The sequence below is a fragment of the Danio rerio genome, chromosome 13 (assembly GCF_052040795.2).
Source record: "Danio rerio strain M-AB ecotype USA chromosome 13, GRCz13ab, whole genome shotgun sequence".
In the NCBI taxonomy this organism is placed as follows: Eukaryota; Metazoa; Chordata; class Actinopteri; order Cypriniformes; family Danionidae; genus Danio; species Danio rerio.
This window is the reverse complement of record NC_141033.1, coordinates 47398316-47421541: the sequence shown is the minus strand read 5'-3', so window position 1 is coordinate 47421541 and position 23226 is coordinate 47398316. Positions and strand designations below refer to the sequence as shown.

General features: G+C 36.6%; 1 protein-coding gene and 3 non-coding genes across 23 annotated transcripts in view; all 4 read left to right on the top strand.

The window, feature by feature from the left end:
- Positions 1-23226, top strand: part of zfand3 (zinc finger, AN1-type domain 3) — a 62205-nt gene that overhangs the window by 1903 nt on the left and 37076 nt on the right. For 4 of the 20 annotated variants that reach the window (XR_015505265.1, XR_015505275.1, XR_015505272.1 and 1 more), the window contains exons 2-3: positions 219-316; positions 10810-10997. Coding sequence is in view for 2 of the 20 variants with exons in the window: in NM_001030175.1 (NP_001025346.1) it covers positions 22111-22181 (71 nt within the window). In the remaining 18 variants the exon portion in view is untranslated. 20 annotated transcript variants of the gene reach the window in all.
- trnav-cac (transfer RNA valine (anticodon CAC)) lies at positions 484-556 on the top strand. Its single transcript has one exon. It is a non-coding gene; the product is annotated as a tRNA-Val (tRNA).
- trnav-aac (transfer RNA valine (anticodon AAC)) lies at positions 1230-1302 on the top strand. Its single transcript has one exon. It is a non-coding gene; the product is annotated as a tRNA-Val (tRNA).
- Positions 1811-1883, top strand: trnav-cac (transfer RNA valine (anticodon CAC)). The gene has a single exon. It is a non-coding gene; the product is annotated as a tRNA-Val (tRNA).

Sequence of the window (23226 nt, the reverse complement as noted above, 5' to 3'; positions counted from 1 at the left end):
AATAGTATGATTATTACTTGTACATTATTGAATTTATTAAGTTAAATTAGACATTATTAATCTAATGTCATCGCTAAGTTCATAGTGCTCATATTTTGCACAATTTTCAGTTTTTAACTGTTTGTCATAAAGACAGATCTTATTTTTTGCCCCAACTTGATATTAAAGTCAAGTTTTCAGAAATCAATAACGTTAATGTCCTTCATCTTGTTCAACAGAAGAAAGAAGTGACCTTTTAGGAAGTGAGAAGAAAACTTCATGTTGAAAACTACTCAATGGCTACATGCTCACTGTTCAGAGTGAGCAAACCTAAACTGTGAGTATTGTTTTTAGCTGCAGATGTATAGCTTTAAAATTTTGTTATAGCAAAAGCAAAAATAAAAATGTAGGAAATACAGTTTTATTTTTTAAAAGTTTTTACTGAGACGTCCCTGGCCAGGCGGGTCATTTTTGTTGCTTTGTTTCATGGGTGCATCCATGCAGGTTTCCGTAGTGTAGTGGTTATCACGTTCGCCTCACACGCGAAAGGTCCCCGGTTCGAAACCGGGCGGAAACAATGTTTTCATTTCAATAGATTTTACAGTCTTAAATTATTTCATCTTTTTAAAAAATCTAACAATAGTCTTAAAAATTTATTTTCACAGGCCTGTAATCTAATTTAAATGACTTAAAAATAATATTGTAAAACAGCCAGTCCTCCACTAGATGGTGCAATAAAATCAGTAGTTTCTGAGGTTTTGCTTTCATCTGGTTTGACTCTTAAGTGCAGGGGTCACCAAACTTGTTCCTGGAGAGCCAGTGTCATGCAGATTTTAGCTCCAACCCTAATCAAACACACCTCATCAAGCTATTCAAGGTTTTAATAGGTATACTTGAAAAATCCTGGCAGGTGTGTTGAGGCAAGTTGGAGCTAAACCCTGTAGGGAAACCGACCCTCCAGGACCGAGTTTGGTGACCCCTGCTTTAGTGTAATTTGTTAATCCTAGTTATTTACTTTGTAAATTAATCAGAAGTCTTAAGTATTTGCTGAAAATAGCTTACTTCTGCACTGCAAAACAAGGCAAATACCCTACCTCTAAACCTAACTTTAACTTGATTTAAATGAAGTACACGGCAGGTACACTGTATGTAGACATAGACCAAAATTAAGCACAAGCATTTTTTCATTAAGAGTGTTTGTCGGGGTTCTGAGTAACATAAACAACTGAGGTGCAGGAAGAAGCATGTGAGTTTCCGTAGTGTAGTGGTTATCACGTTCGCCTAACACGCGAAAGGTCCCCGGTTCGAAACCGGGCGGAAACAATTATTATTATTTTTTTAATAACTGTATTATTACATATGTTAAAGACTTAGACGGCCCAAACCTGGTCGCCACGTTCATAGTACTAAAACTTTGCCTGTTGTATGCTTTGTATGAGGATCTACATGGGGAATCTTTTTATATTTGTGCTGCACACTTAAGAAAGATAAATTGCTAAATATTGATTTCACAAATGAAACAATCACGTTAATATCTTTAATATTTTTCAACAGTAAAAGCCTTTAAAAGAAGTGAATGTAACAAAAGTGTTTTAGTTGATGCTGCTAAATGGCTAGTTTGGCTTACTAATGGTTCAGTGTTCAGTGTTAGGTACTGCACCAGAGCTGTGAGATCAGTTGTAAACTGCAGATGTATTGCTTCAAAAAAAATGGCTATAATAAAAGTAATGTAGAGATTATAGATTTCTTTTAAGAATAAACAAAACAAAGCTTGCACAACTTCTTTCACAGATCCTTTTTATTTGCATGTTCCATGGCTTCATACATGCAGGTTTCTGTAGTGTAGTGGTTATCACGTTCGCCTCACACGCGAAAGGTCCCCGGTTCGAAACCGGGCGGAAACAATGTTTTGCAATTTTCAGTTGATTTTACAGTCTAAATTGCTCCATCCTCTCTTATATACCCAAAGTCTTAAATTTTGATTTTCACAGCCCTGCACTCTACTTTAAATGACTTTTTTTATTTGTAAAAAAATAAGGAGTGGCTGTAAAACAGCCACTCCTCCACCAGATGGCGCAGTAAAATCAGTCATGTATGTGGTCTTGGATTTATCTGGTTCTTACACCATGTTGATCTTTCTAAAACATTCTTGAATACAGGATGGATTTGATCCTCATGACCTCTGTCTGTCTCATTATTATCCCTGCACTCATCCTGCTTTAACATCTCTCAGTCTCTACATTGCATTTCCTGCAGATTTTCCCTCTGTATTCCCTTTGATCTTTCTTCCTCCTTTTCCCATGCCCTTTAAAATCTCTAATAAGACTCCAGCTTTGGCACCGATGACCTGTCAGGCACAGTCAGGTTCACGTGACCAGACATGGACGTGTTCTGTCCATCTCCCTTTGTTTTTTCCTCCCCTCTCTTCTGAGTATTCGCAGACTGCAATACTTTTGTTTGCCTTCTGTAGTTTCTGGCAGTTTAGAGGCGCTTTGATCAGCGGTTTGAGCGATGGCGGAGCGGCCCGCCCTGATGCTTGCTGGGTCGTTTCACTTGTACACTGTGCCACAGAGGCTGCAGTCTGTTTATTTGCACAGAGAACAGAGCAACTCAGCGTGCCAGCAAAACCCAATATATCTCATTAACAGGTCAAGCAGTGAAGGGTTTTACATCAGCTCATTTAAATATAATGAATCTGATGGCAAATAGGCTGCATTGGAAACGGTGGCAATTAGGGCTGTACAATATTGGAAAAATTAGTCATTGCAATATTTATTTTTCTGCAATGTTTTTTTTCTTTTAATTGCAACATGAACACAATGTCACCAGATAAATTGAATAGCTCTACTTGGAAAGAATTTATTAGATTGATTAGGGTGATTTTGTTGGAGAGGGAATTATGCATGAAATGTATTAAAAATATAACAAGCATTGTAAAAATACACTCACCGGCACTTTATTAGGTACACCTGTCCAACTGCTCGTTAACGCAAATTTCTAATCCACCAATCACATAACAGCAACTCAATGCTTTTAGGCATATAGACATTGTCAAGACGATCTGCTGCATTTCAATCTGAGCATCAGAAGGGGGAAGAAAGGTGATTAAGTCACTTTGAATGTAAAACACATACAACCTTGAGGCTAATGGGCTACAGCAGCAGAAGACCACACAGAGTGTGACTCCTGTCAGCTAAGAACAGGAAGCTGAAGCTACAATTCGCACAGGCTCACCAAAATTGGATAATAGAAGATAGTCTGAAAGCTGAACAATATATTGTTTAAGCATCAATATCGCAATGTGTGTATCGGCAATAGATACATCGTAAAATTAGACTTATTTAATGAAAATATAAAGATATTATTTAGTGATGGTGAAATGAAGCTTTCTGAACAAGTGAAGCTCTCGACTCAATCGTATCGGAAAAATAAATCAGAGCTCAATGAGGACATCTTCTGGTTAAAGTGAAGGAGAGCACTGTGTTTCAAAAATGTCAAATGTTCACTGCTGACCAACTCATTCATGTAATAATACAACTGTAATATAAACAAATTACTCAATTACTGTAGTTTTTACACATAAGGTATATAACTTTACACCACCGATGACTACCACCGATAAATCCAAGGTGTTCAAAAGTATATACATTTATCATATTCCTAGTCCTGTTCCAAGTGGGGATCGAACCAGCGATTCCTGCACAGGAGTCGAATGCTCTAAGGAGGCTATGAGAGTGTTGCTTTCGAACTGCACTCGCCAGCTGGCCTCCGTTAAACACTATACTATGATATACAGTGGTTTTCTTTAAAGATAGTTGTAAAAAATACGCTAATACACTTTAGTATGGTTCAAAACCTTTTTAACATAAATTACTATTGTATTTTAGTTTAATTACTAAATTAATTGGTGTGTGGGACCGGTGCAGTGCTTTGAAACAGTAGAAATGTATGTAATCCATGGTCATCTCTCGCTATACACTTTACTAACCCATGAGTAGGCCCACACGGAATCTGCGCATGCAGAATTCCGCAGATTTCTGGAGATTTTTAGGCCATTATTAATTCTTTTTATTTACTTGAGTAAATGTGTAAATATGAATTTATTCAGTTTTTATTTAGTAATTTATTACTTGTTGTTTAATATATTAAGGTTTTAGTTATGATACTCCACTGGATACTCCCAAAATAATTCCGCAGAAATCCGCAGATTTTTACCAAAATTCTCCGCAGAAATAGCAAAAAATGTCTGCAGATTCCGTCTGGCCCTGCCCATGAGGGTGTTTAAACCTTTGAATCAAAATTCTAAGCAGTCATGTGGGTATAGGCAAAAATGAAGCTTCGGATGTCACTGATCACGTAATGATGGCAAAATGAATCAAGCTCCAGTACACTGTTTCACTGAGAGATGTATAGTTTTTTTGATACATGCTTCGAAGCCTCAACATGCACAACATCACATCACTATTATTAAGTATATCATCATTTATTTTTCTTCGGCTTAGTCTTTATTTTAAAGGAATAAATCGCCATTTTTAAATATGTATGTATGTGTGTATATATATATATATATATATATATATTTTTTTTTTTTAATTTTATTTTTTTTATTATTATTTTTAAAACCATTTTTCATTTTATTGTTTAATTTCTGTACTTGAATACTGTTACATTCCCAAGAAAACTCTAAGGTACTGTTTGTTTCACTTTTATTTTTACTATGTTAATTATGTATGCTTGTTGTTTTTTCATGGAGATACACTGCTTGACTTAATCATCTCAGTTAATCTAAATGTAAGAAATCTTTCCAAATAGAGCTATTTAAATCACCTGGAGAAATTTCTATTCATATCGGAACGTATATATTGCAATATGCATCGCATCAAAACAAACTATCGCAATGTCAGATTTTTTTCAATACCATGCAGCCCTAGTTTATGTCAGTGCGATTATAGGTGAAAGACACTAAAGACTGGTACCATTCATTTATCCAATTCCCTCCATTCATTAAATTCCCTTATATATCTGAGGTCACCACAGAGGAATGAACCGCCAACTATTCCAGCATATGTTTTAAGCAGAGAGTTTGAGAAACACCCATATACTCTTATATTCACTCATACACTACGGCCAATTTTGTTAAATACACCTGTACCACATGTCTTTGGACTGTGGGGGAAACCAGAGCGCCCGGAGGAAACCCACATGAACAGGAGGAGAACATGTAACCTCCACACAGAAATGCCAACTGGCCCAGTCAGGACTCAAACCAGCAACCCTCTTTCTGTGAGGTGACAGTGCTAACCACTGAGCCACTGTTCCGCCCCTTACCATCAGGTTGGTCTAATATGTTTTGAGCTTGTTCAATTTTGACCACATCCAGGAGTTGTTGAAAATGCATTTGATCAGATTGCTTTTTTTGTAGTGTAAATGCTTCTGTGGCCTACTGCATTTGAAAAACCACTAAACACCACCTACTCTCCTCCTACTTACTGGTGTTGGTTGTGTTGTGAGAAACTGCATTAAAGTAAGTTTTACTGCATTAAACCAAAACACATGGTTTATGATAAAGAAATCATAGTTACTGCCAACATCATTTTCATTTGCTTGCCTTCTTACTGGCTCTTAAGCTGCATAAACGGGTTTGTTGATTCAATAGCACTCATGCATTACTTGTAGAGCTCTTGCAAATGCGGTATATAGACTGAGTGTGGCAAGAGAAGAGAGAAGGGTCTCAAAGACATCTGAATGCAAGTGGGCACATAAGATGCGTTTGAATGCATATTAATACCAGCTGAAAACAATAATGTGTCATGACTGACCACTTATCAAATCCCTAATGCTGTGTTCACACCAGACGCGGAACGCACGTAAATAGCCGCGTGAACATTTGAGTTTACTTGCTTCATTCGCGCGTCAAATCCCCTTCAATCGCGTGTCAAATTCACTTCAGAACAGACGCAGATTCGCATGATTGCCAGGGCTTCTGTCTGCCCGAAGACTCTAGCTTCATAGCTAAATGGCTAACATGGATTTTATGAAGAAAATAACAGTGTTAATGTGCATTATGAAGACTGAAAAACAGCGTCGATACATTTAGGGTCGTGTCTGAGTCCACTACATCCTTTCAGAGGTGCATCCAGCTCTGTGAGCTCATAAACTCCTCCAGAAACTTAACCTGGATGACAGAGGCTTTCAGCGGTGCTTCTGACTGAGCCAAGCCCAGTTTGATGAACTGTTGTCGGTGAAGGCTGGAGGATTTCCCTCGGAACACCGACAACAGGTTCTACGTCACAATCACGCCCCCACAAGAGCAAGCTTCTGATTGGTTAACGCAGCGCGAATGTACGCTGAAGTTCAGATTTTCGAATTCGAGAGATTCGCGCGAAACGCTCGTTAAGCGCGTCAAACACGCAAAACGCTCAATTCGCCCTGCGCCATTTGCGTCATTCGCGCCGAGCCATTCGCACGTATCGTGCTGCAGGATTTCTATTAGCACGTTTGCATTGACTTAACATGTAAATCACTCGCGCTTGATGCGCGTTCCGCATCTGGTGTGAACGCAGCATAAGAATGCATGATAGGGCACATACGAACTGATTAGTTTAATTCAACTTAATTCTATAGCACCTTTTAGATGTAGACTGCAAAAGCAGATTAACACAGCTACATAGAACAATAAAAGTCATAAGAAATATGATAAAAATCCATCACAATATTTCAGATTGTGGAATAATTCAGCAAATCAGGCAGACAGGAGAGAAAAGCTAGTTCTGTTCATGCCATCATTTTGAATAAAAAAAATAAAATAAAAAACAATTCATAATGGTTAACAGATTGACAAAGTATGCACTATGTTTGTCTCATCGCATAATGACATATATTTGAATACGTACGTATATTACAAGGTGCTCATAGTAATTATGGTTTGTTTCTTATGTTTTTTAGATACTCAAAATGATGGCATCCACTGACCTCCATTATATGGATAGCAGAGGACCAGAGCCTCAGCTGAAAATCTTCTTTACTGTTTAACTAAAGAAAAGAGCCGTCTTCATTTTGGATTGCTTGAGTATGAGTCAATCAATAAGATGAACTATCACTTTAAATTGTGTTCTGGACACCACTATAAGCTTTTTTTGTTTTGTTTTAATGATAACATATCGACCTTATTCTCCGCAGACGAGCGGGCGCTGCCATTTGAATCTTTTTGGCACGAGACTTCCGGTCTCATTCACTTCCATTCATTTTTAGACATTAAAAACTGCTCGTTTCGCTGTTTGCAAACTGATATTTCCTTGTTGTATTATTCTACTTGGTCTGTATAGTCATGCAAACATTTGTTTGTAGAGCAAGTAGTTTGACCGTTTTTTGCCGTTTATTATTCCTTGTCATTTCTCCCATAGGCGACTGAAACGGAAGTTCTAAGACAATCGCGAAAACAGGCGCACTTCCGCATTTTAGAATAAGGTCAATAGATATGATGGTTAAAATGGTCACAATACTGCATTTTCTTTGGTCTGTTCACTTTTACAGGGATGTATTTCTAACAGACCAACATTTGTTGAGTACAGGTAAACTCTTATCTCATTGGTCAGAACACAACTGTTTAGATTTCAGGAGTCATTAATATCAGCCATCGGTCAGAATGATTGAACAGACTGTTTACTGTGCTTATATGTGCTTATTGTGGCTTTCATTATAGCTGTCATTATACATTGTATAATTTAAAGCAACAAACAATGTTTCGTCTATATTTTTTCCATTTGTTCTGAATTTTGGTCTTCCCATCAAATTTCATCTCTTTATCTTTGCTACTTGCTGTTCATTTTGAAAGGCATTAGCAAAATCAAAACATATAAATAAAATAAGTTAAATAGCTAAAAATGTATTCCATAAGGGGCTAATAAAATTTACACCAGCAGTTTTCAAATTGATTTTTATTACAGCTAAAATAAAATAAATAAAACGTTCTTCAGCAGAAAAAAATATAATAGAAATCACTGAAAGGAAATCCTTACACTTTCAAACAAGACTTCTGAATAAGAAAAATAACTTACATTTCACAAGCTGATAATTTTGTCTTCGACTAGTTATTTTAAGTAGTGATAATAATCAGATAAAATGGTCAATAAACCATGAAACCATTCAAACTATATTTTTTGTAGCATCTTAATGTATCTTTAAACACATTTTCATTTTACTTTGATTCTTAAAGCATATATATATATATATATATATCAACATTGAAATGTAATAATTCAACACTTATTCTTGTTAAGTTATGATAAACACAGTTAGAGAGGCACATTACACACACGTAACCTCATAATACATTACTGTAGACATTGCATTACTGCAACAAGAGTCCAATCCAGTTATAACCCGATTAAAGTTTCTCATAAGAGGGATGCTTTGTGTTATCCTATCCACAACCCTATAAACACTGAAACACTGCTAGCGCGCTGTCAATAAAGCTCTCGCTTTTTCTTGGGAAGGAATTAAAGGATAAGAGGAGCACTCGTTTATGGAGAGACATGCACACATAAAGATTTCCCATGAAATCCATGGGTGTTTGTATCTTAAACATCCCTTCTCTGAAATTGGCCCTCATGAATCAAGCAGCTGTATTGACATCTAGAGCAGCACACATGGCATTTATTCTTTCTCTCTCATTTTTTTTATTATTGCACTAAAGTGGTGCAAACAAAGCTTTTTAAAATATCTATCTATCTACTTACCTACCTACCCACCAACCAACCATTTGTTTGTCTGTCTATCTTCTTTCTTTAAGGTGGTGCTAAGAAAGCTTTTAAAAAGATTCATCCATCCATCCATCCATCCATCCACAAGGGTCAAAAATAATATTATTTTATGCTGAATATTATTACAATATTAATTAAAGACCATGTTTTCATTAAGATTTCATGTAAATATAAACTTTTTTGGATTAGTGATGTACATTGCTAAGCACTTCATTTAGACAAGTGAAAAGGTGATTTTCTCAGTATTTTGATTTGCATTTGACATCTTTTACGTATACATTTACAAATACATGTTAAAACCCTTAGATCAAAACCCTTAGATTCCAGATTTTCAAATTGTAGTTTTTTGGCCAAATATTGTCCTGTCCTGGAACATGCCACATCAGTGGTAAGCTTATCTCAGGGTATCTGCGGGGTATTAAAAAGTCTTAAATTTCAAAAGCTAAATTTAGGCCTTTATAAGTCTTTAATCTACTGAAATGTTGTGTTGTAGGTCTTAATATTTTTAACAGGTCTTAATTTTCCTTTGTTCATGTATAGTTACCCAATCTGGCCATTAAAACTCAAGTTTCTCATAAGAGGGATATTACAATCACCAACAATCCATCTCAATATAACTTCATGATCAAAAACTAAAATTTAATTACTGTCCTTACAGTAACATTTGCTTAAAAGTTCTCCATTAATTTACTGCTGAAGATGCTGACCTGACCTATATTTTCTATTATTAAAATTAAATTATTATGGGTGTCACGGTTAATAGCACGATCGCCTCACAGCAAGTAGGTCGCTTGTGCGAACCCGCCTGGGTCAGTTGGCATTTCTGTGTGGAGTTTGCAAGTTCTCCATGTGTTCGCGTGAGTTCCCCCGGTTTCCCCCACAGTCCAAAGATTTGCGCTATAGGTGAATTGAATAAGCTAAATTGGCAGTAGTGCATGTGTGTTTTCCAGTGTTAGGTTGCAGCTGGAAGAGCATCCGCTATGCTGGATAAGATGGTTTATTCTGCTGTGGCGACCCCACATCTGTTTAGCTTTCAGGTGATGTATACATCTAAATTTCTAAAAACTGACACTTATGACTGGTTTTGTGGTCCAGGGTCACAAATGAAATCTTTCCATTACACAAAATGTACTCTATAGTTGAAAAAAATGTTCTACATATGGCTAAAATGCTCTTTAAAAGCTCACCAACAAAACTATTCATTTAATAATGTTGAGTGATATGAAGACTCTTTTTACCACATCTTTTTGACCACATATTTCATCATTTTCAATATAACTCTGCAGAAGTAATATTGAACGTACACATGCATTTAGCATTGTCTAATAATGATCAGACGGAATAAAAACATCATAAATAAAAGCCATAAATGGAGCTTATGTAAACCATAAACATTCCAGTCTATGCAAGCACAAGACACTTCATACTAATTTGCTTGAAATGTGTTTGTAGATGTAGTAGATCTAATTTTCATTGAGTAGACTGCATGTAGCTTTGAAAGCTTTACCTTTCAATGCAGCACTTATTGAAGCATTTGAATGTGCCTACCTTGATAAAAGTTAAATCTAAGCATATTCTACCCAAAGGCCTTGTTGCAGCGCTATTGAAAAGCATGAAAGTTCACCCATGTTCATCAATTCACAGAAAAATTATCAGTTGTTTTCCTGCTCTTCCAGGCACCTTGAGCTTCTGTCTTTTTTTTTGCACATCAATGCATCTACAAGGTCCCGCTGCACCGCACCTCCTGATTTCCCCCATTAAATAATCAAACCTCCTTTGAGAGCGTGTCGTCTTTGTAGTCTTTCTTCAGGCAGGAAACAACACAGAGGGTACAGGGGGATTTCTAACTCTGCAAAAAGTTGAAAAGTTGACATGAACTGTTGTAAACCCTTAATGAATATGTGTATCAGTCAGCCCGTTATTTTCCTAAGCGACTGTTCAGTGTTTGCGCGCGACTCAAGTCAATGAAATGCTGCAAATCTGTGTCACTCTTGAGTAGCTGAAGCTACATTATAGTTCTGTCATCTTTGAAACAGTTTCTCATTAATTCCTAAAGTTCTGTGTGTAGAAACGAGGGGAAATTTCCCTTTGAAGTTGTGTGGAGTGTCTCAGGAGACCTGGAGGCCTCAGGCTGGACTTTGCCAGTGATGAGGGAGATGTTGCTTTGAAAGGGAATCGTTCCACCCCTCTGCTCGTGTACATCATCGCATGGTTGCACAGCACACGGTGATACTGAACACATCGCTTCAGCATCTGGTAGGTCATGAAACACTGACTAAATTTGCTTTACAAATTCTGCAGATAAAGTTTAGATTCATGCTTTGGGTATTTGCAACACAACAGTGCCATTTTTGTTAAGCCGTATGAAAAAGTTGGCAAAGTTGTTTTATAGTGTAGTTTGGGATTCATCTAAATATTAGCATGTAAATCAGCCAAACATTTTAAACCATTATAGAAGTGCTAAAACAACCATCACACCACTTTGATTTGTGTGGCAACTAGCTCCCTGCAACTCTCACATGGTCACCTACTGAAGTTAAGCAGGGCTGCGCTTGGTCATTACCTGGATCGGAGACCACATGGGAAAGCTAGCTTGCTGCTTCATCTGTGTCGGTCTTAATATTGATGGGTACATTATACTGTTCAGTGAGCACCGATCCCAGGATGCCCTTAAAAAAAATGTAACCATCTTTACCAAACCAAAGTTTAATCATGGCTTTCATACCATCTCCATATCACGGCACACATCTCCATATAAGTAGCACACATGAATTTGCTATTTAAACAACGTGGCAAATAACATGAAAATTAGTGTTGCGCTGGTCTAAAAATAGCAACAAACCTTGCGCCTTATTAGGCCGGGTGTATGATAGGGCCCTTAGTGTTTGAAAACACTAATGACAATAGTCATTATTTCTTATGGGAATGACATGTATGTTTGCAGTATGTCTTGTCAGATGGATCACATTGAAGCTGAATACTTCTAATTATTTGATGATATAATATTTCAGGTGGGGCCAAAGGGACCCTGTGAATAAAAATGAAAAAAGATGGTACACATGATATTCATTGCATTTTTGTCTGGCTTTCTCAGATATCTCACCTGTTCGCCAAAACCCTACACACGCATACACACTAATAGATGTGGCAGGCATGAAAGCTTGACAGGTGTAGCAACAGTAACTAAGGAGGGTGGGGCTTAACGAAGGGTCAATTATTCCACCCCTTAAAATTATGCACAGCATCGCACTTTTTAGGTCTATAGCATGCTTGTACAGTATTCAACATTTGAAGTGATTCAAAACCTTCATCAAAGTTGTCCTGAAACTATAAAACAATCTTCATTTTTGCCTTATGGTGGTTGTTTAATACAGGGGTTCTCAACCTTTTTCACTTCGAGACCCACCTCATTCTCTGAAAAAAAATTTTGAGAACCCAAACTGATTGTCTAGAGAAAATGCTTATTTTTAAGCTTTATTTATTAGCTAAACATTTATTTTGCATTCTATTGTTCTTTTAGTATGTATACATCATTTTATATAAAAAACTTAACTATATATATATATATATATATATATATATATATATATATATATATATATATATATATATTAAGGGTGTCACGATCCTCCAAATCCTCAATTCGATTACATTTTCGATTCTAAAAGCACGATTCGATTCGATTTTCGATTATAAATAATTAATTAATGACTAATTAATTATTTGTAGCCTACCGTTTAAACTACCTGACCTGCATGGTCTTTGTTTTACCCATAAACAAATCATACAGTAAATGAATAAAGGCAAGATACACACATAATTACCACCTGTCAATCACTTTTTTCTGCGGGACTCGGGAATAGGCAGTGATCTGTGTCGTTATAATGGCGTCGGTAAAAAAAACGCACAACCAACAGGAACCAGCCAACAGTATCTGAGGTGTTCGCTAAAATGACTAAGTACAAGTGAGTGAAAGATTGAAGCAGTCCTCTGACTGCCTGGACCTGCTGTCTCAAGCTCATATGGCTGTGTGCGTCTGTCTGTGTGGTCACGTGATGTGCATTTTCGGAAGTAGAGAGGAAGGAGGGCTGCTCAGAAATGCTACACGCCACTGTGGATGTCAAATCGTTGTCGTTCTGAAATGCCATTTAAAAACAGACAGTGTAAACAGGGCCTGAGTGTGTACTTTTCGCGAGCGGATTTGCAACAGGGCCGGGCGGAGGATCGTGATGCCGGTGTTGTCTATCGGACGAACCGTACGTAATACGTACATAGGAGAGCTTGCAAAACTGTGTTTTTTGTCAACAACACGAACGTTGTCAACATTACTCACTGGAAATCCAAAATGCTTACACACCGACAACTTCATTGAAAGAGGAAAGGGTTTAAGCTCTGTAAATGGGTCTCCTGCTTCTGCAGTTTAACAAGCACTTCAACAAGCCTGTTTTTTTCCCGCTTGGCAAGCCAAGCTGACATGACATGGGGGCATTGCAGCATCAACGTTTCTATTTTTTGATTCGATAATTGAAATTGAGCATAAATTTCGATCGATTTCGATTTGACACCCCTAATATATATATATAATGTAAAATATAATAATATATATTTTTTATATAAAAAAACAGATAGGTTCAAAGCTCCTGAATTCTTTATTTCAGTTATTTTTTACAACTGCAGAGTATTTGGGTCTTTTCTTCAATAAAAAACCTGACAGGAGAAAAGGAGATGGCAAAAATAAAGTTTCTGCTTTGAATTAGACTGACTACTATTTATCTATTAATCTATTCTTCATGTACATTAAAAATGAATGTAAAACACAGTAAAAACATGCTAAATCTTTTGAAACACATCGATCTGAAGGTGGTTTGGTTTGTAGCTGGACATTATTGGGGTTAGCTAACAGGAACAGTGAACAGCTGTTCACTATTGAAACCCCACCAAGTCTCGCTGGATACTACTGTACAGGCGCGTGTTCGCTACAAAACACGCACAGGATGTTAATTTGGACAACTATGCAGATATTTTAAAGCTTTCACACAAAGAGAACACGAATAGTTTGTGAATCAACGGACCTGTGCGACTTGATACAGTTCGAGTCGCGGACATGAGGCACACACGAGCTGGTTATTATAACTAATCATCGTTACCTTTACATTTTCGTGACAGTTTGATTTTTACAACCGATGACATAGTCCTAGTTGATGTGCAGCGGTTGGAAATTTAAGCCACAGTATGCATTTAACAGTGAGGCTGTTTTTGTACCGAATCTGAATTAACTTATTCAATTCACAGAAAGCGGGAAATGCCATTCCTTGGATCATTTTAATATGACATATCTAATAATGAAATCAAATAATTATAGTGTAATATTTAGGTTAATTTTAAGCTATCTCGCGGCCCATTGGTTGAGAATCCCTGGTTTACTAGATTTGCCAAATGTTGACTACTGTGTTTGTGTATTGACAGAATCGTCGGCTGACCAGTAGCTTTTGATATGGAGGGTCATTTTGCTGTAGATCCTGTTGGCCTAAAAAAATAAATAAATAAGGAAAAAGTCATAAAAAACACAATAACAAAAAACAACTTACATATACCTTAGGAACGGTATAAAAGAAAATGTTTGGGGTTTCAAAACCTTGACTTTTCCAAAAAGTAAACCTTGAAACTGGTTATCTTCCCATGCCTATTTCAATCACTGGTAAATACAACAGATAAACATATGAACAGTGCTTTACACATTTATTGGGAGTCTTAATAGTATTCGGCTTCAGATATTGAATAATCACATGTAAAATAGCACTGTATAGTCTTCATCGTATTAATAATTCTATACATTTAATCTTTGTTTAACTACAAACTAGGGCTGTGCAATTAATCGAAAATCCGATTTCGATTTTAGCTTTTAACAATTATAAATAACCATTAATCGAGATAAATGATTATTAACTTAGCAGTGCGAAAGACCACATGCTTATGTGTGTGTGTGTGTGTGTGTGTGTGTGTGTGGCACACACAGAAGCATGCGGTCAGCATTCGGTCTCATTCGCACACTGAAACGAGCAGAGCGCAGTCAGCGCACACACCTAAAGTCATCTTAATGTGAGCGTTTTAATAGTCAAATAGGTGTCAAAACGCGGTGTTTAGTGATTATTCATATTAACCCTCATTTGTGTTATAAACAAACGAGTTAAGAATCAAAAAGACGTAAAAAGAGAAACCATTAAAGTGACAGTGCGAAATATCACTGCTGCCGCCTGTTTTTATGATTATTAATCAAACAACAAAATGAGAAAATCCCTCAGTGCTTTCGACTGAAGAACTTTTGTAGCTTAAGTGTTTTTCTTAGAGTGAAGATGCTTAAAGCACATTTTGTTTCATATTTTTATTCTATTGTATTTATTTCTCTTTCCTTTGCAGGGTGGAAAATGACTGTATATATGCAGTTAAAGTCAAAATTATTATCCCTCCTGAATATTAGCAACCTTTTTCCTGCCCAATGTTTAATGGAAAGAAAAATTTTTTTCAACTTATTTCTTAACATAAAAGTTTAATAACTCATTTCTAATAACTGATTTCTTTCATCTTTGCTATGATGACAGTAAATAATATTAGACTATTTTCAAAATACTAGCATTCAGATTTAAAGTGCAATTCAAAGGCTTAATTAGGGTATTTAAGCAAGTCATTGAATAACAGTAGATTCTTCAGGAGACAATCAAAAAATATTTATTGCTTAAGGGGGCTAATAATATCGAGCTTAAAATGGGTTTCAAAATATTTAAAACTGCTTTTATTCAAGCCAAAATAAACAAATAAGCCATTCTCCAGAATATAAAAATATTATAGGAAATACTGTTAAATTCCTTGCTCTGTTAAACATGATTTGGGAAATATTTATTTTTAAAAATTCTCAGGAGCGCTGATAATTTTGAGTTTAACTGATAATCGTTTTGAATAATTGTGATTACAATTATGACCAATATAATCGTGATTATGATTTGTCCCAAAATCGAACAGCCCAACTACAAAGTAAACATTTCTCATCTCTGAATGCTTTAAACTCTTCCGAAATCCTTACAAACACATGCAAATGATAAATATGTACTCTATTATGGATATACCTTGGCTTCTTTTTAACTGGCTCCAGATACTGCGATGTGTCATTTTTTCGTATGCGCACAATGAAATATCGATTCTGAAACGATATATTGTGCTGCCCTACTCTGCAATTAAATCAAATGCCTATGATGATTTTCAGCTATTCAGGCTTGTGATATTTGCTGACCAATTCTATGTGTGAATGTCAGATGAATGCAATTTTTCTTTACATCATCTGAATGACTGTGTTTGTGTGTACCATTTACCTGAAAAAACAATGGCACCAGGATGCCTGTAGGATGTCGACAAGTCTATGGATAGTGGGATATTATAGGCAATGTTCTGCTGGCAAACCCTAGGTCCAGTCCTTCAATTTGAGGAAAGTTTGTCACCTGCTGTTTATATAAACATTGGTTGTATCAGGTACACCCATCAATGACAATGGTGGAAAAGCCCTCTTTCAGCAGGATGAAGCACCCTGCTGAGCTGCACATTGTTTGGGTGTGGTTTGAAGAACATGACGAAGAGTTTAAGCTCGCCGTGGCCTCTCCAGATCTTAAGCTGTTGTGTGGTGTGGACCAAACAAGTTTGATCCATAGCAGCTCCACCTCGTTACCTAATGGACTTGAAGGATCTGCTTCTAATGTGTTGATGCCAGAAACCACAAGACATCGTCTGAGATCTGGAGGAGTCCATGCCTCAACAGCTCGGTGTTTTGTCAGCACATGTTGAGCAAACAGCAAATTAGGCAGGTGGTCATTTGCATATGTATACTAAAATGATTGGATGATGCAGATGTATTGAGACTTTAAAGGGCTCCTATTTTACCTCTTTTTCAAGATTTAAGATCAGTCTTTTGTGTCTCCAGAATGTGTCTTTAAAGATTCAGCTCAAAACACCCTTCAGATTATTTGTTATACCTTTCAGAATATTGGAAAGTTTTGCTCTTAACCGTACGTTCACACCGAAAGCGGCGAGAGCGTCAAAATAGCCGGAAGTCATTCATTTTCAATGAGAGCCGGCGGCGATAGGCGACGATAAGCGGCGAGGAGCAGCGCGGCGCGTCTTCGCCGGCGTGAGCGTCGAGGAGAGTTGAAATGAAGTCAACTTTATGGTAATGAGCTATGACGCGGTTCGGCGGCAAGCAATCAGAATAAAGACGTCCACCGCTTGATAGCAGTTCAGGGAACACAGACCTGTGAACTTTGGTTCCGACCACAGTTGTTCCCACGGGTTTGATTATTGCGGTCGCCGGATTTCCAATTATTTACAATGTTTTCTTACAGGAACATACATTAAATAAGTTACTGGCGAGTTACTGATGTTCATCAATGTTATGTAAATTTATCTTTAAAAAGCGGGAATCCCACGCGATGTGACAGTACAAAACAGTATAGCTGCTTCAGGATATTTCAGACATATGGACACATATTGGATAAATAGAGCAAAGCCACACCACATGCAACTTGATCTTCCATTGTTATATGAATTTGATAAGAAGTGCGCAACATTTTCACGCTAAAAACATGTTTTATGCAGGAATGTAACTGATAATGCTGCAATGGCTCCTTTAAGTACGAGATCAATGTAGCGAGTTTTGACGCTCTCACCGCCGGAGCTGAAGGCAGACAGCGTTGTCGCCAGGGCGGCCAGAGCGACCTTGGACGCTCTCGCCGCTTTCGGTGTGAACGTACGGTAACTCAGTGTAGCTGTTTTTGTGACCTGTGCCTTTAAAGTTCTCCCGGCCCACCGTTCCCATGTGCCTGTTAGAGTGTGTCTCAATCTCCGCCTCAGCTGCGACAGATAAACAGCACAGTGACAGACATGAAGGAAGCAGATCTCGTGTAACGTTTGTGAGAAATACTACAGTTAGAACTTTCCCAATGATTATTTAATGTGTTTGTTGTGGAGTTAATTCAAGCCTTTCTGCAACGAGTCACACACCATGTCATTACAAAGGTCACACACATACACACAGACAGTCCACTACACACACACACACACACACACACACACACACACAGCCTGCTCGTTTATCTTTGCACTGTTTTTGCACAGCAAATGTGACAGAATATACATTATTATTCACTGCTGTATGGATGGCCGTTATAGTAATGTGCAAAATAAACCTGATTTAATGTCCACAACTGGAATTGAAGCGTCTTCTTTTATAATTGTTCTGATATGCGGCTGTGATGATGAAGTAAAGATGGTAAAATTGCTGTAATTCATTTCAAACATGCACTGTTTTAAAGACGTTTTAAACTTGGACAAGTCATTCTTGATCACATTTGATCGTCACAGTTGATGTAATGCGTGCGACTGTTAAAAAGCGTGCGCGCGCTCCCTTATACTTGCGCGAAACAACCGTGTGTAAAGGAGGCGCAACTGGTGCGATCAGTTCTCTTTGAAAAAGACTAGACTACCCACACCGTGTACCCACAGTCCTGCTGCTTTTTAGGAGATCAAGATTGAAAAACAAATATATATATATATATATATATATATATATATATATATATATATATATATATATATATATATATATATATATATATATATATATATTAGGGTTGTAACAATATACCGGTATGAGTCTACCACGATTTGAACGTGCACGATTATCATACCATGAACAATTGCATATCAACGGTTTTAACCCTTAAAGACCGAGACAGCCGCCCGCGGCTAAAAATAAGTATTGCTCTTAAATGTTTAATAACTTTTGATCCGCTGATCTGGTTCATACAATTCAAAGATTGGCATAAAGAAGAGAATCTCAGCTTTCCAGTGCTGTATCACATAACATTCGCGGACTTTCAGAGGCTCCGGAATCAGTGCGGTTACGTCATCAAAATTTGACAACGCTGATTTGACAAAGAAACGCTCGTCACTGTGTCTCCGGACAAACCAGACATGATGCATTGATGCATTGTCCCTCCTCCATGCCCAGATTGGTTCAAACTCGCTATATCACAACCAATAAGCATAGGTTTCGCTTTTGTTTGTGGACCAACATGAGCTTTTTGAACAACACGGAATGAGAGATTCGCAGAGAACGCAAAAAAAAAAAGTTTTGCATGAAATAATTCTCATACTAAGTACTTTTGCATGCACAGCAGCACAGAAACATGACAAAACAGTGACACAGCAAAGAGGAACTGCTGCTCTTGCTGTTTTCAAAAGACACAAATGAAGGTGCAGCTAAAATCCATATCCACAGACAACCATATCCATGCTGGCACATAAAACCTAAGGATGTTCCATATTGAATCTAGTTTCGTTATGTAACTATTTATAGTATAGTAAATATTTATATCTATTTTTTTACTGAGGATTTGCACCATGTTTATTTGGACTTTGACACATTATTTATTATTTTTTTATTTGTTCATTGTACAAGTGGACACATTCTCTCACCTCAGCGGTCAAGATTAAGTCCTGAAAATCTCAACATGCTTACATTTCTTCATCACAACCTGAAAAAAACAACGCTTTAAATACATGTTTACAGCCATAAACTTGGTATTGCACTTTTGGTCTCCCATTTATCCTGCTTATAAGGAAGGACAGTTTAAGTTTATTTTTGTCTAATCTTAAAAGACCTTGCTTGTTTATTCCTTCTAATTTAATTTATTAAAATGGGAGATTTTTCAGTTTATTTTTATAAAAGACTTCTATAGTTCTATTAAAATGGTTCTTTCAAAAGTTTGTTGAAATAAAACCTTTGTTCAGTCAGAAAACGTGTTCTTATTCTTTTCAGGGTCTTTGCTATGAGAATTACTATTTAATACCGTATGCCGCGAAACCGTCAAACCGTGGTATTGTTTTAGACGATTATCATACCGTGAAAAATTCATACCGTTACAACCCTAATATATATATATATATATATATATATATATATATATATATATATATATATATATATATATATATATATATATATATATCGTTTTGTAAGCAGCAGCAGTCGTTTTAATTATTCTCAGGCAGGTGATCATCCTTTTATTATCACTCGTGGTATGTTTTTACCTACTTTCTTTTGCTTACAGTTATTTTGTTAATATAGTTTAATTATAATCCTTTACCATAACATTTCTTTAATATGAGATTAACTCTCCATTTGTGTGTAGTAACTGGTGATCTGGGACCTTTAGCCAGGACAGATTACTGTGCATACTTTAGAATCTTTTTAAATGTTAACTTAAAAAAAAAAAAAGTTTTGTTGAATAAAAAGTACATGTATACAGCTTTATATTTGCTTGTTTTGAAACATTTAAAATATGTGGCTAAGAAATAATTACTTCTTTTTGGTGTTGTTAGAGGTGAATTTGGTAAAACCTTAATTCTGAGCCCTAAAAAGTCATGTGAAATAAAAACCAATTGCAATGCGACACAACCCATTTGCTCATGCATAGTGAGCAAGCTCATACACAACACACACACAAACAGTGAAATTAATGAGGAAGCATGTGGACAACACAACATCTAAATCAAGTAATTTTACCATGTCAAAGTCACATTTATTTATATAAAATATATTTTCCAAACAACAAAATTGTGGCTAGTGAAAATGGCAAGTGGCTAGTAATGTTGAAATCTACACAGTGGCTGGTGATCAAAAAAGTTAATGTAAAGGCCTGGATATAAATATACGCGTTACTACAAAAACATTTTAATCACTTCAGTGGGCGGGGAAACCACACTCCTATGTCACTTTGTGGTGGGCCTCAAAATGGGAGGGATTTGGATTCTATTTTAATGTCAGGAAATAAATAAAAAAACTTGCTGTCTTTTTATCACCCCAATATGACTGTGAACACTATACCTACACACAGTTCTGTCCAAAAAAGATTACAAAAGATTATTTTCATCATAGGTGCCCTTTAAGGATCAAAACTAATGTAATTGACAAAAGTTTAAATAAGTGAGCAAGTGTCAATATTGGTATTGCAATCTGCCGATTGCTGTTGTAAAATCAATATAGATCAAATAAATACTGTCGGTGCCTCCCTAGTTTCAATTTAAAATTACAATTATATTAAATGTGTATTAGACTATAATTTTACAATATTATTTATTTGATACATACATTTTTGCTGTTATGTCAATTTCGTTGGAAATGTCATAAAAAGTCAGCATGTGCAGTGTATATGTGCTTATAAAGCAATTGATTTTACCAACATATAAAAAATAATCACTTTAAAAAAGTGTATAACAGCTAACTTGTTTAAATATACTATTTTGTGTGTATATTAACTGTACTGTATTAAATTACCGTTAGAATCTCTAATTGTGCATTGCTTTATTTTGTTCCGGTCTGACAGTACACCTGACTTGTAATGATGTATATTTATGTTGCCTTGACAATGTCAGTGTGCTAATGTATAAATACACAAGGCATCGTATCTAACATTTCAACTCAAATGCTCATTTAATTAGGGCTAGTCAGCTATTTCTAAAGCAATTTTTGCGATCTCTTCTAAAAGGCCTGCAATTCACTGTGTATTTACCCGTTCAATGTGTAGAATCTACTTTCCAGTTAGCTGAGAGAAAGAAACATTACGGTATGGCCTTGAGCCAGTGTGCTGCTAGTGTGATATTCAATGTCATGTATTTGTAATGATATTTCATACTTCCAATGTCATAGTGTACAACTTGCATAAATATGTGAAGTATTCAAGGCCACCGCGAGAGCAGTTCATCGTATGTAGGGTCTACAGCAGGTCTTGTACTTAAACAGCTTTAAAGCACAAATCCCCTTTACAAACAAGGAATACAGCTTGGACGGCTCCACTTTATTTTGGGGGAATGTTGGTTTTCTAAAACATTAATAAAACGCTATTTTAATATGTGGTGTACAGACGTTTGATCATCATGATATACATTTAGCTTTATAATACGTTTTTGTGTATAAGTAGCAAATCCGACGTATGTGGATTTAAATGAGTTTTAATCATGATTAACAAAACCCTATTCATGAGTTGGTATCTTCCACTCGCCAGCTGATCGGCCTCGACTCCCGGTGCGGTCCGTCGGACTGTACGCGGCCGTTGGTTTCTTACATTTTGTCAAAATTACCTCGAATTTATAGTAGCGGCCGCTCGTGTCCGCATCTTACAGTTCTTACGCTGCATTTTCTGCTCGGGGATTTCGTTGTAAGGTATTTTTCATCAAACTTCGAGCCGAGGAATTCCCGCACAAGCACTAGGCCGCGAGCGGATCCCCGAAGTTTCCTGCAGAAACCTGCCGCCTTCACATCGCCACCATGGGGGACACAGGAAGCGAGCGCAGCAAGCCGCCTAGTATTCCTCCCCGCTGCCCTTGTGGATTTTGGGGGTAAGATGATTCAGTTTACACGTGAGTGTACCCGTGCTGCGAATTTGATGTGGGTAAGACGATAAATTTCAATGAAATGTGCAGTGTTTGTTGTTCATTGTTGTAGGCCGATGGATGGGGGTGGGGAACAACCACTCCTGTTTTTCACATCCACAGCTGCTGTTTCCCCTCAAATACACGCATAAAACATATACTTCCTTCAAAAGTATATCACGTTCCAACTTCAAGGCTAATTAGAAAGCAGATTTGGGTGATCTAATGATTTTTAACGAGTCTTCTGAGCTGGACTGACAGATCAGTGATATCATACTGTCCTCCAACACAGTCATTGGCTGTGAAAACCTTATCAGGACAGCATATTTGACAGTATAGATTGATGTTGGTATTTTTCAGCTCATGATGAACTGACCGTTTTAGCGGCATATACATTTGCATGTATTTATGACATCATAATGGACGTCGTTTTTTCTATTACAAAATCTATAGCTAGCATAATGTTGTGTTTTTTATATTGGAAACCCACTGTGCTGCCTGCTCGACTAGCTTGTGCCTGCGTGTGTAACATTTTAACCATTATACATGGCAATGTTTTTGGTCTGAATCTTAGAACATGGTTAGCTGCAAGTATTTATAATCATTTTTATAGCATCACATGGGACATTGAGTGTTCAAAGCCTTTTAGATGCCATTGACCCACAAATATAATCATTGCTACGTGAGGGACACCCATCCTAATATTGATGTTACTGTATTTTCCAGGTTAATGAATGGCCTAATTGTTTTTTCGTAGAAATAATTAATTGGATTAAGGAATGAAAGTTGTACGTTATTTTATTTACATTGTTTAATATATTTGTTTAGAATTGTTTTTTTTTTATTAATTATAATTTTTTATTGATCTCTTTTAATTATATTTTACATTTTTATACACTATTTAAACACTGACCTCTTTGAATCAAAAATCTTTAATTACAATTTTCAGATTTTATAGTATAAAATACATATTTAAACCTAGTGTGATTCTGACCTAGAAAGCATTTTGGAT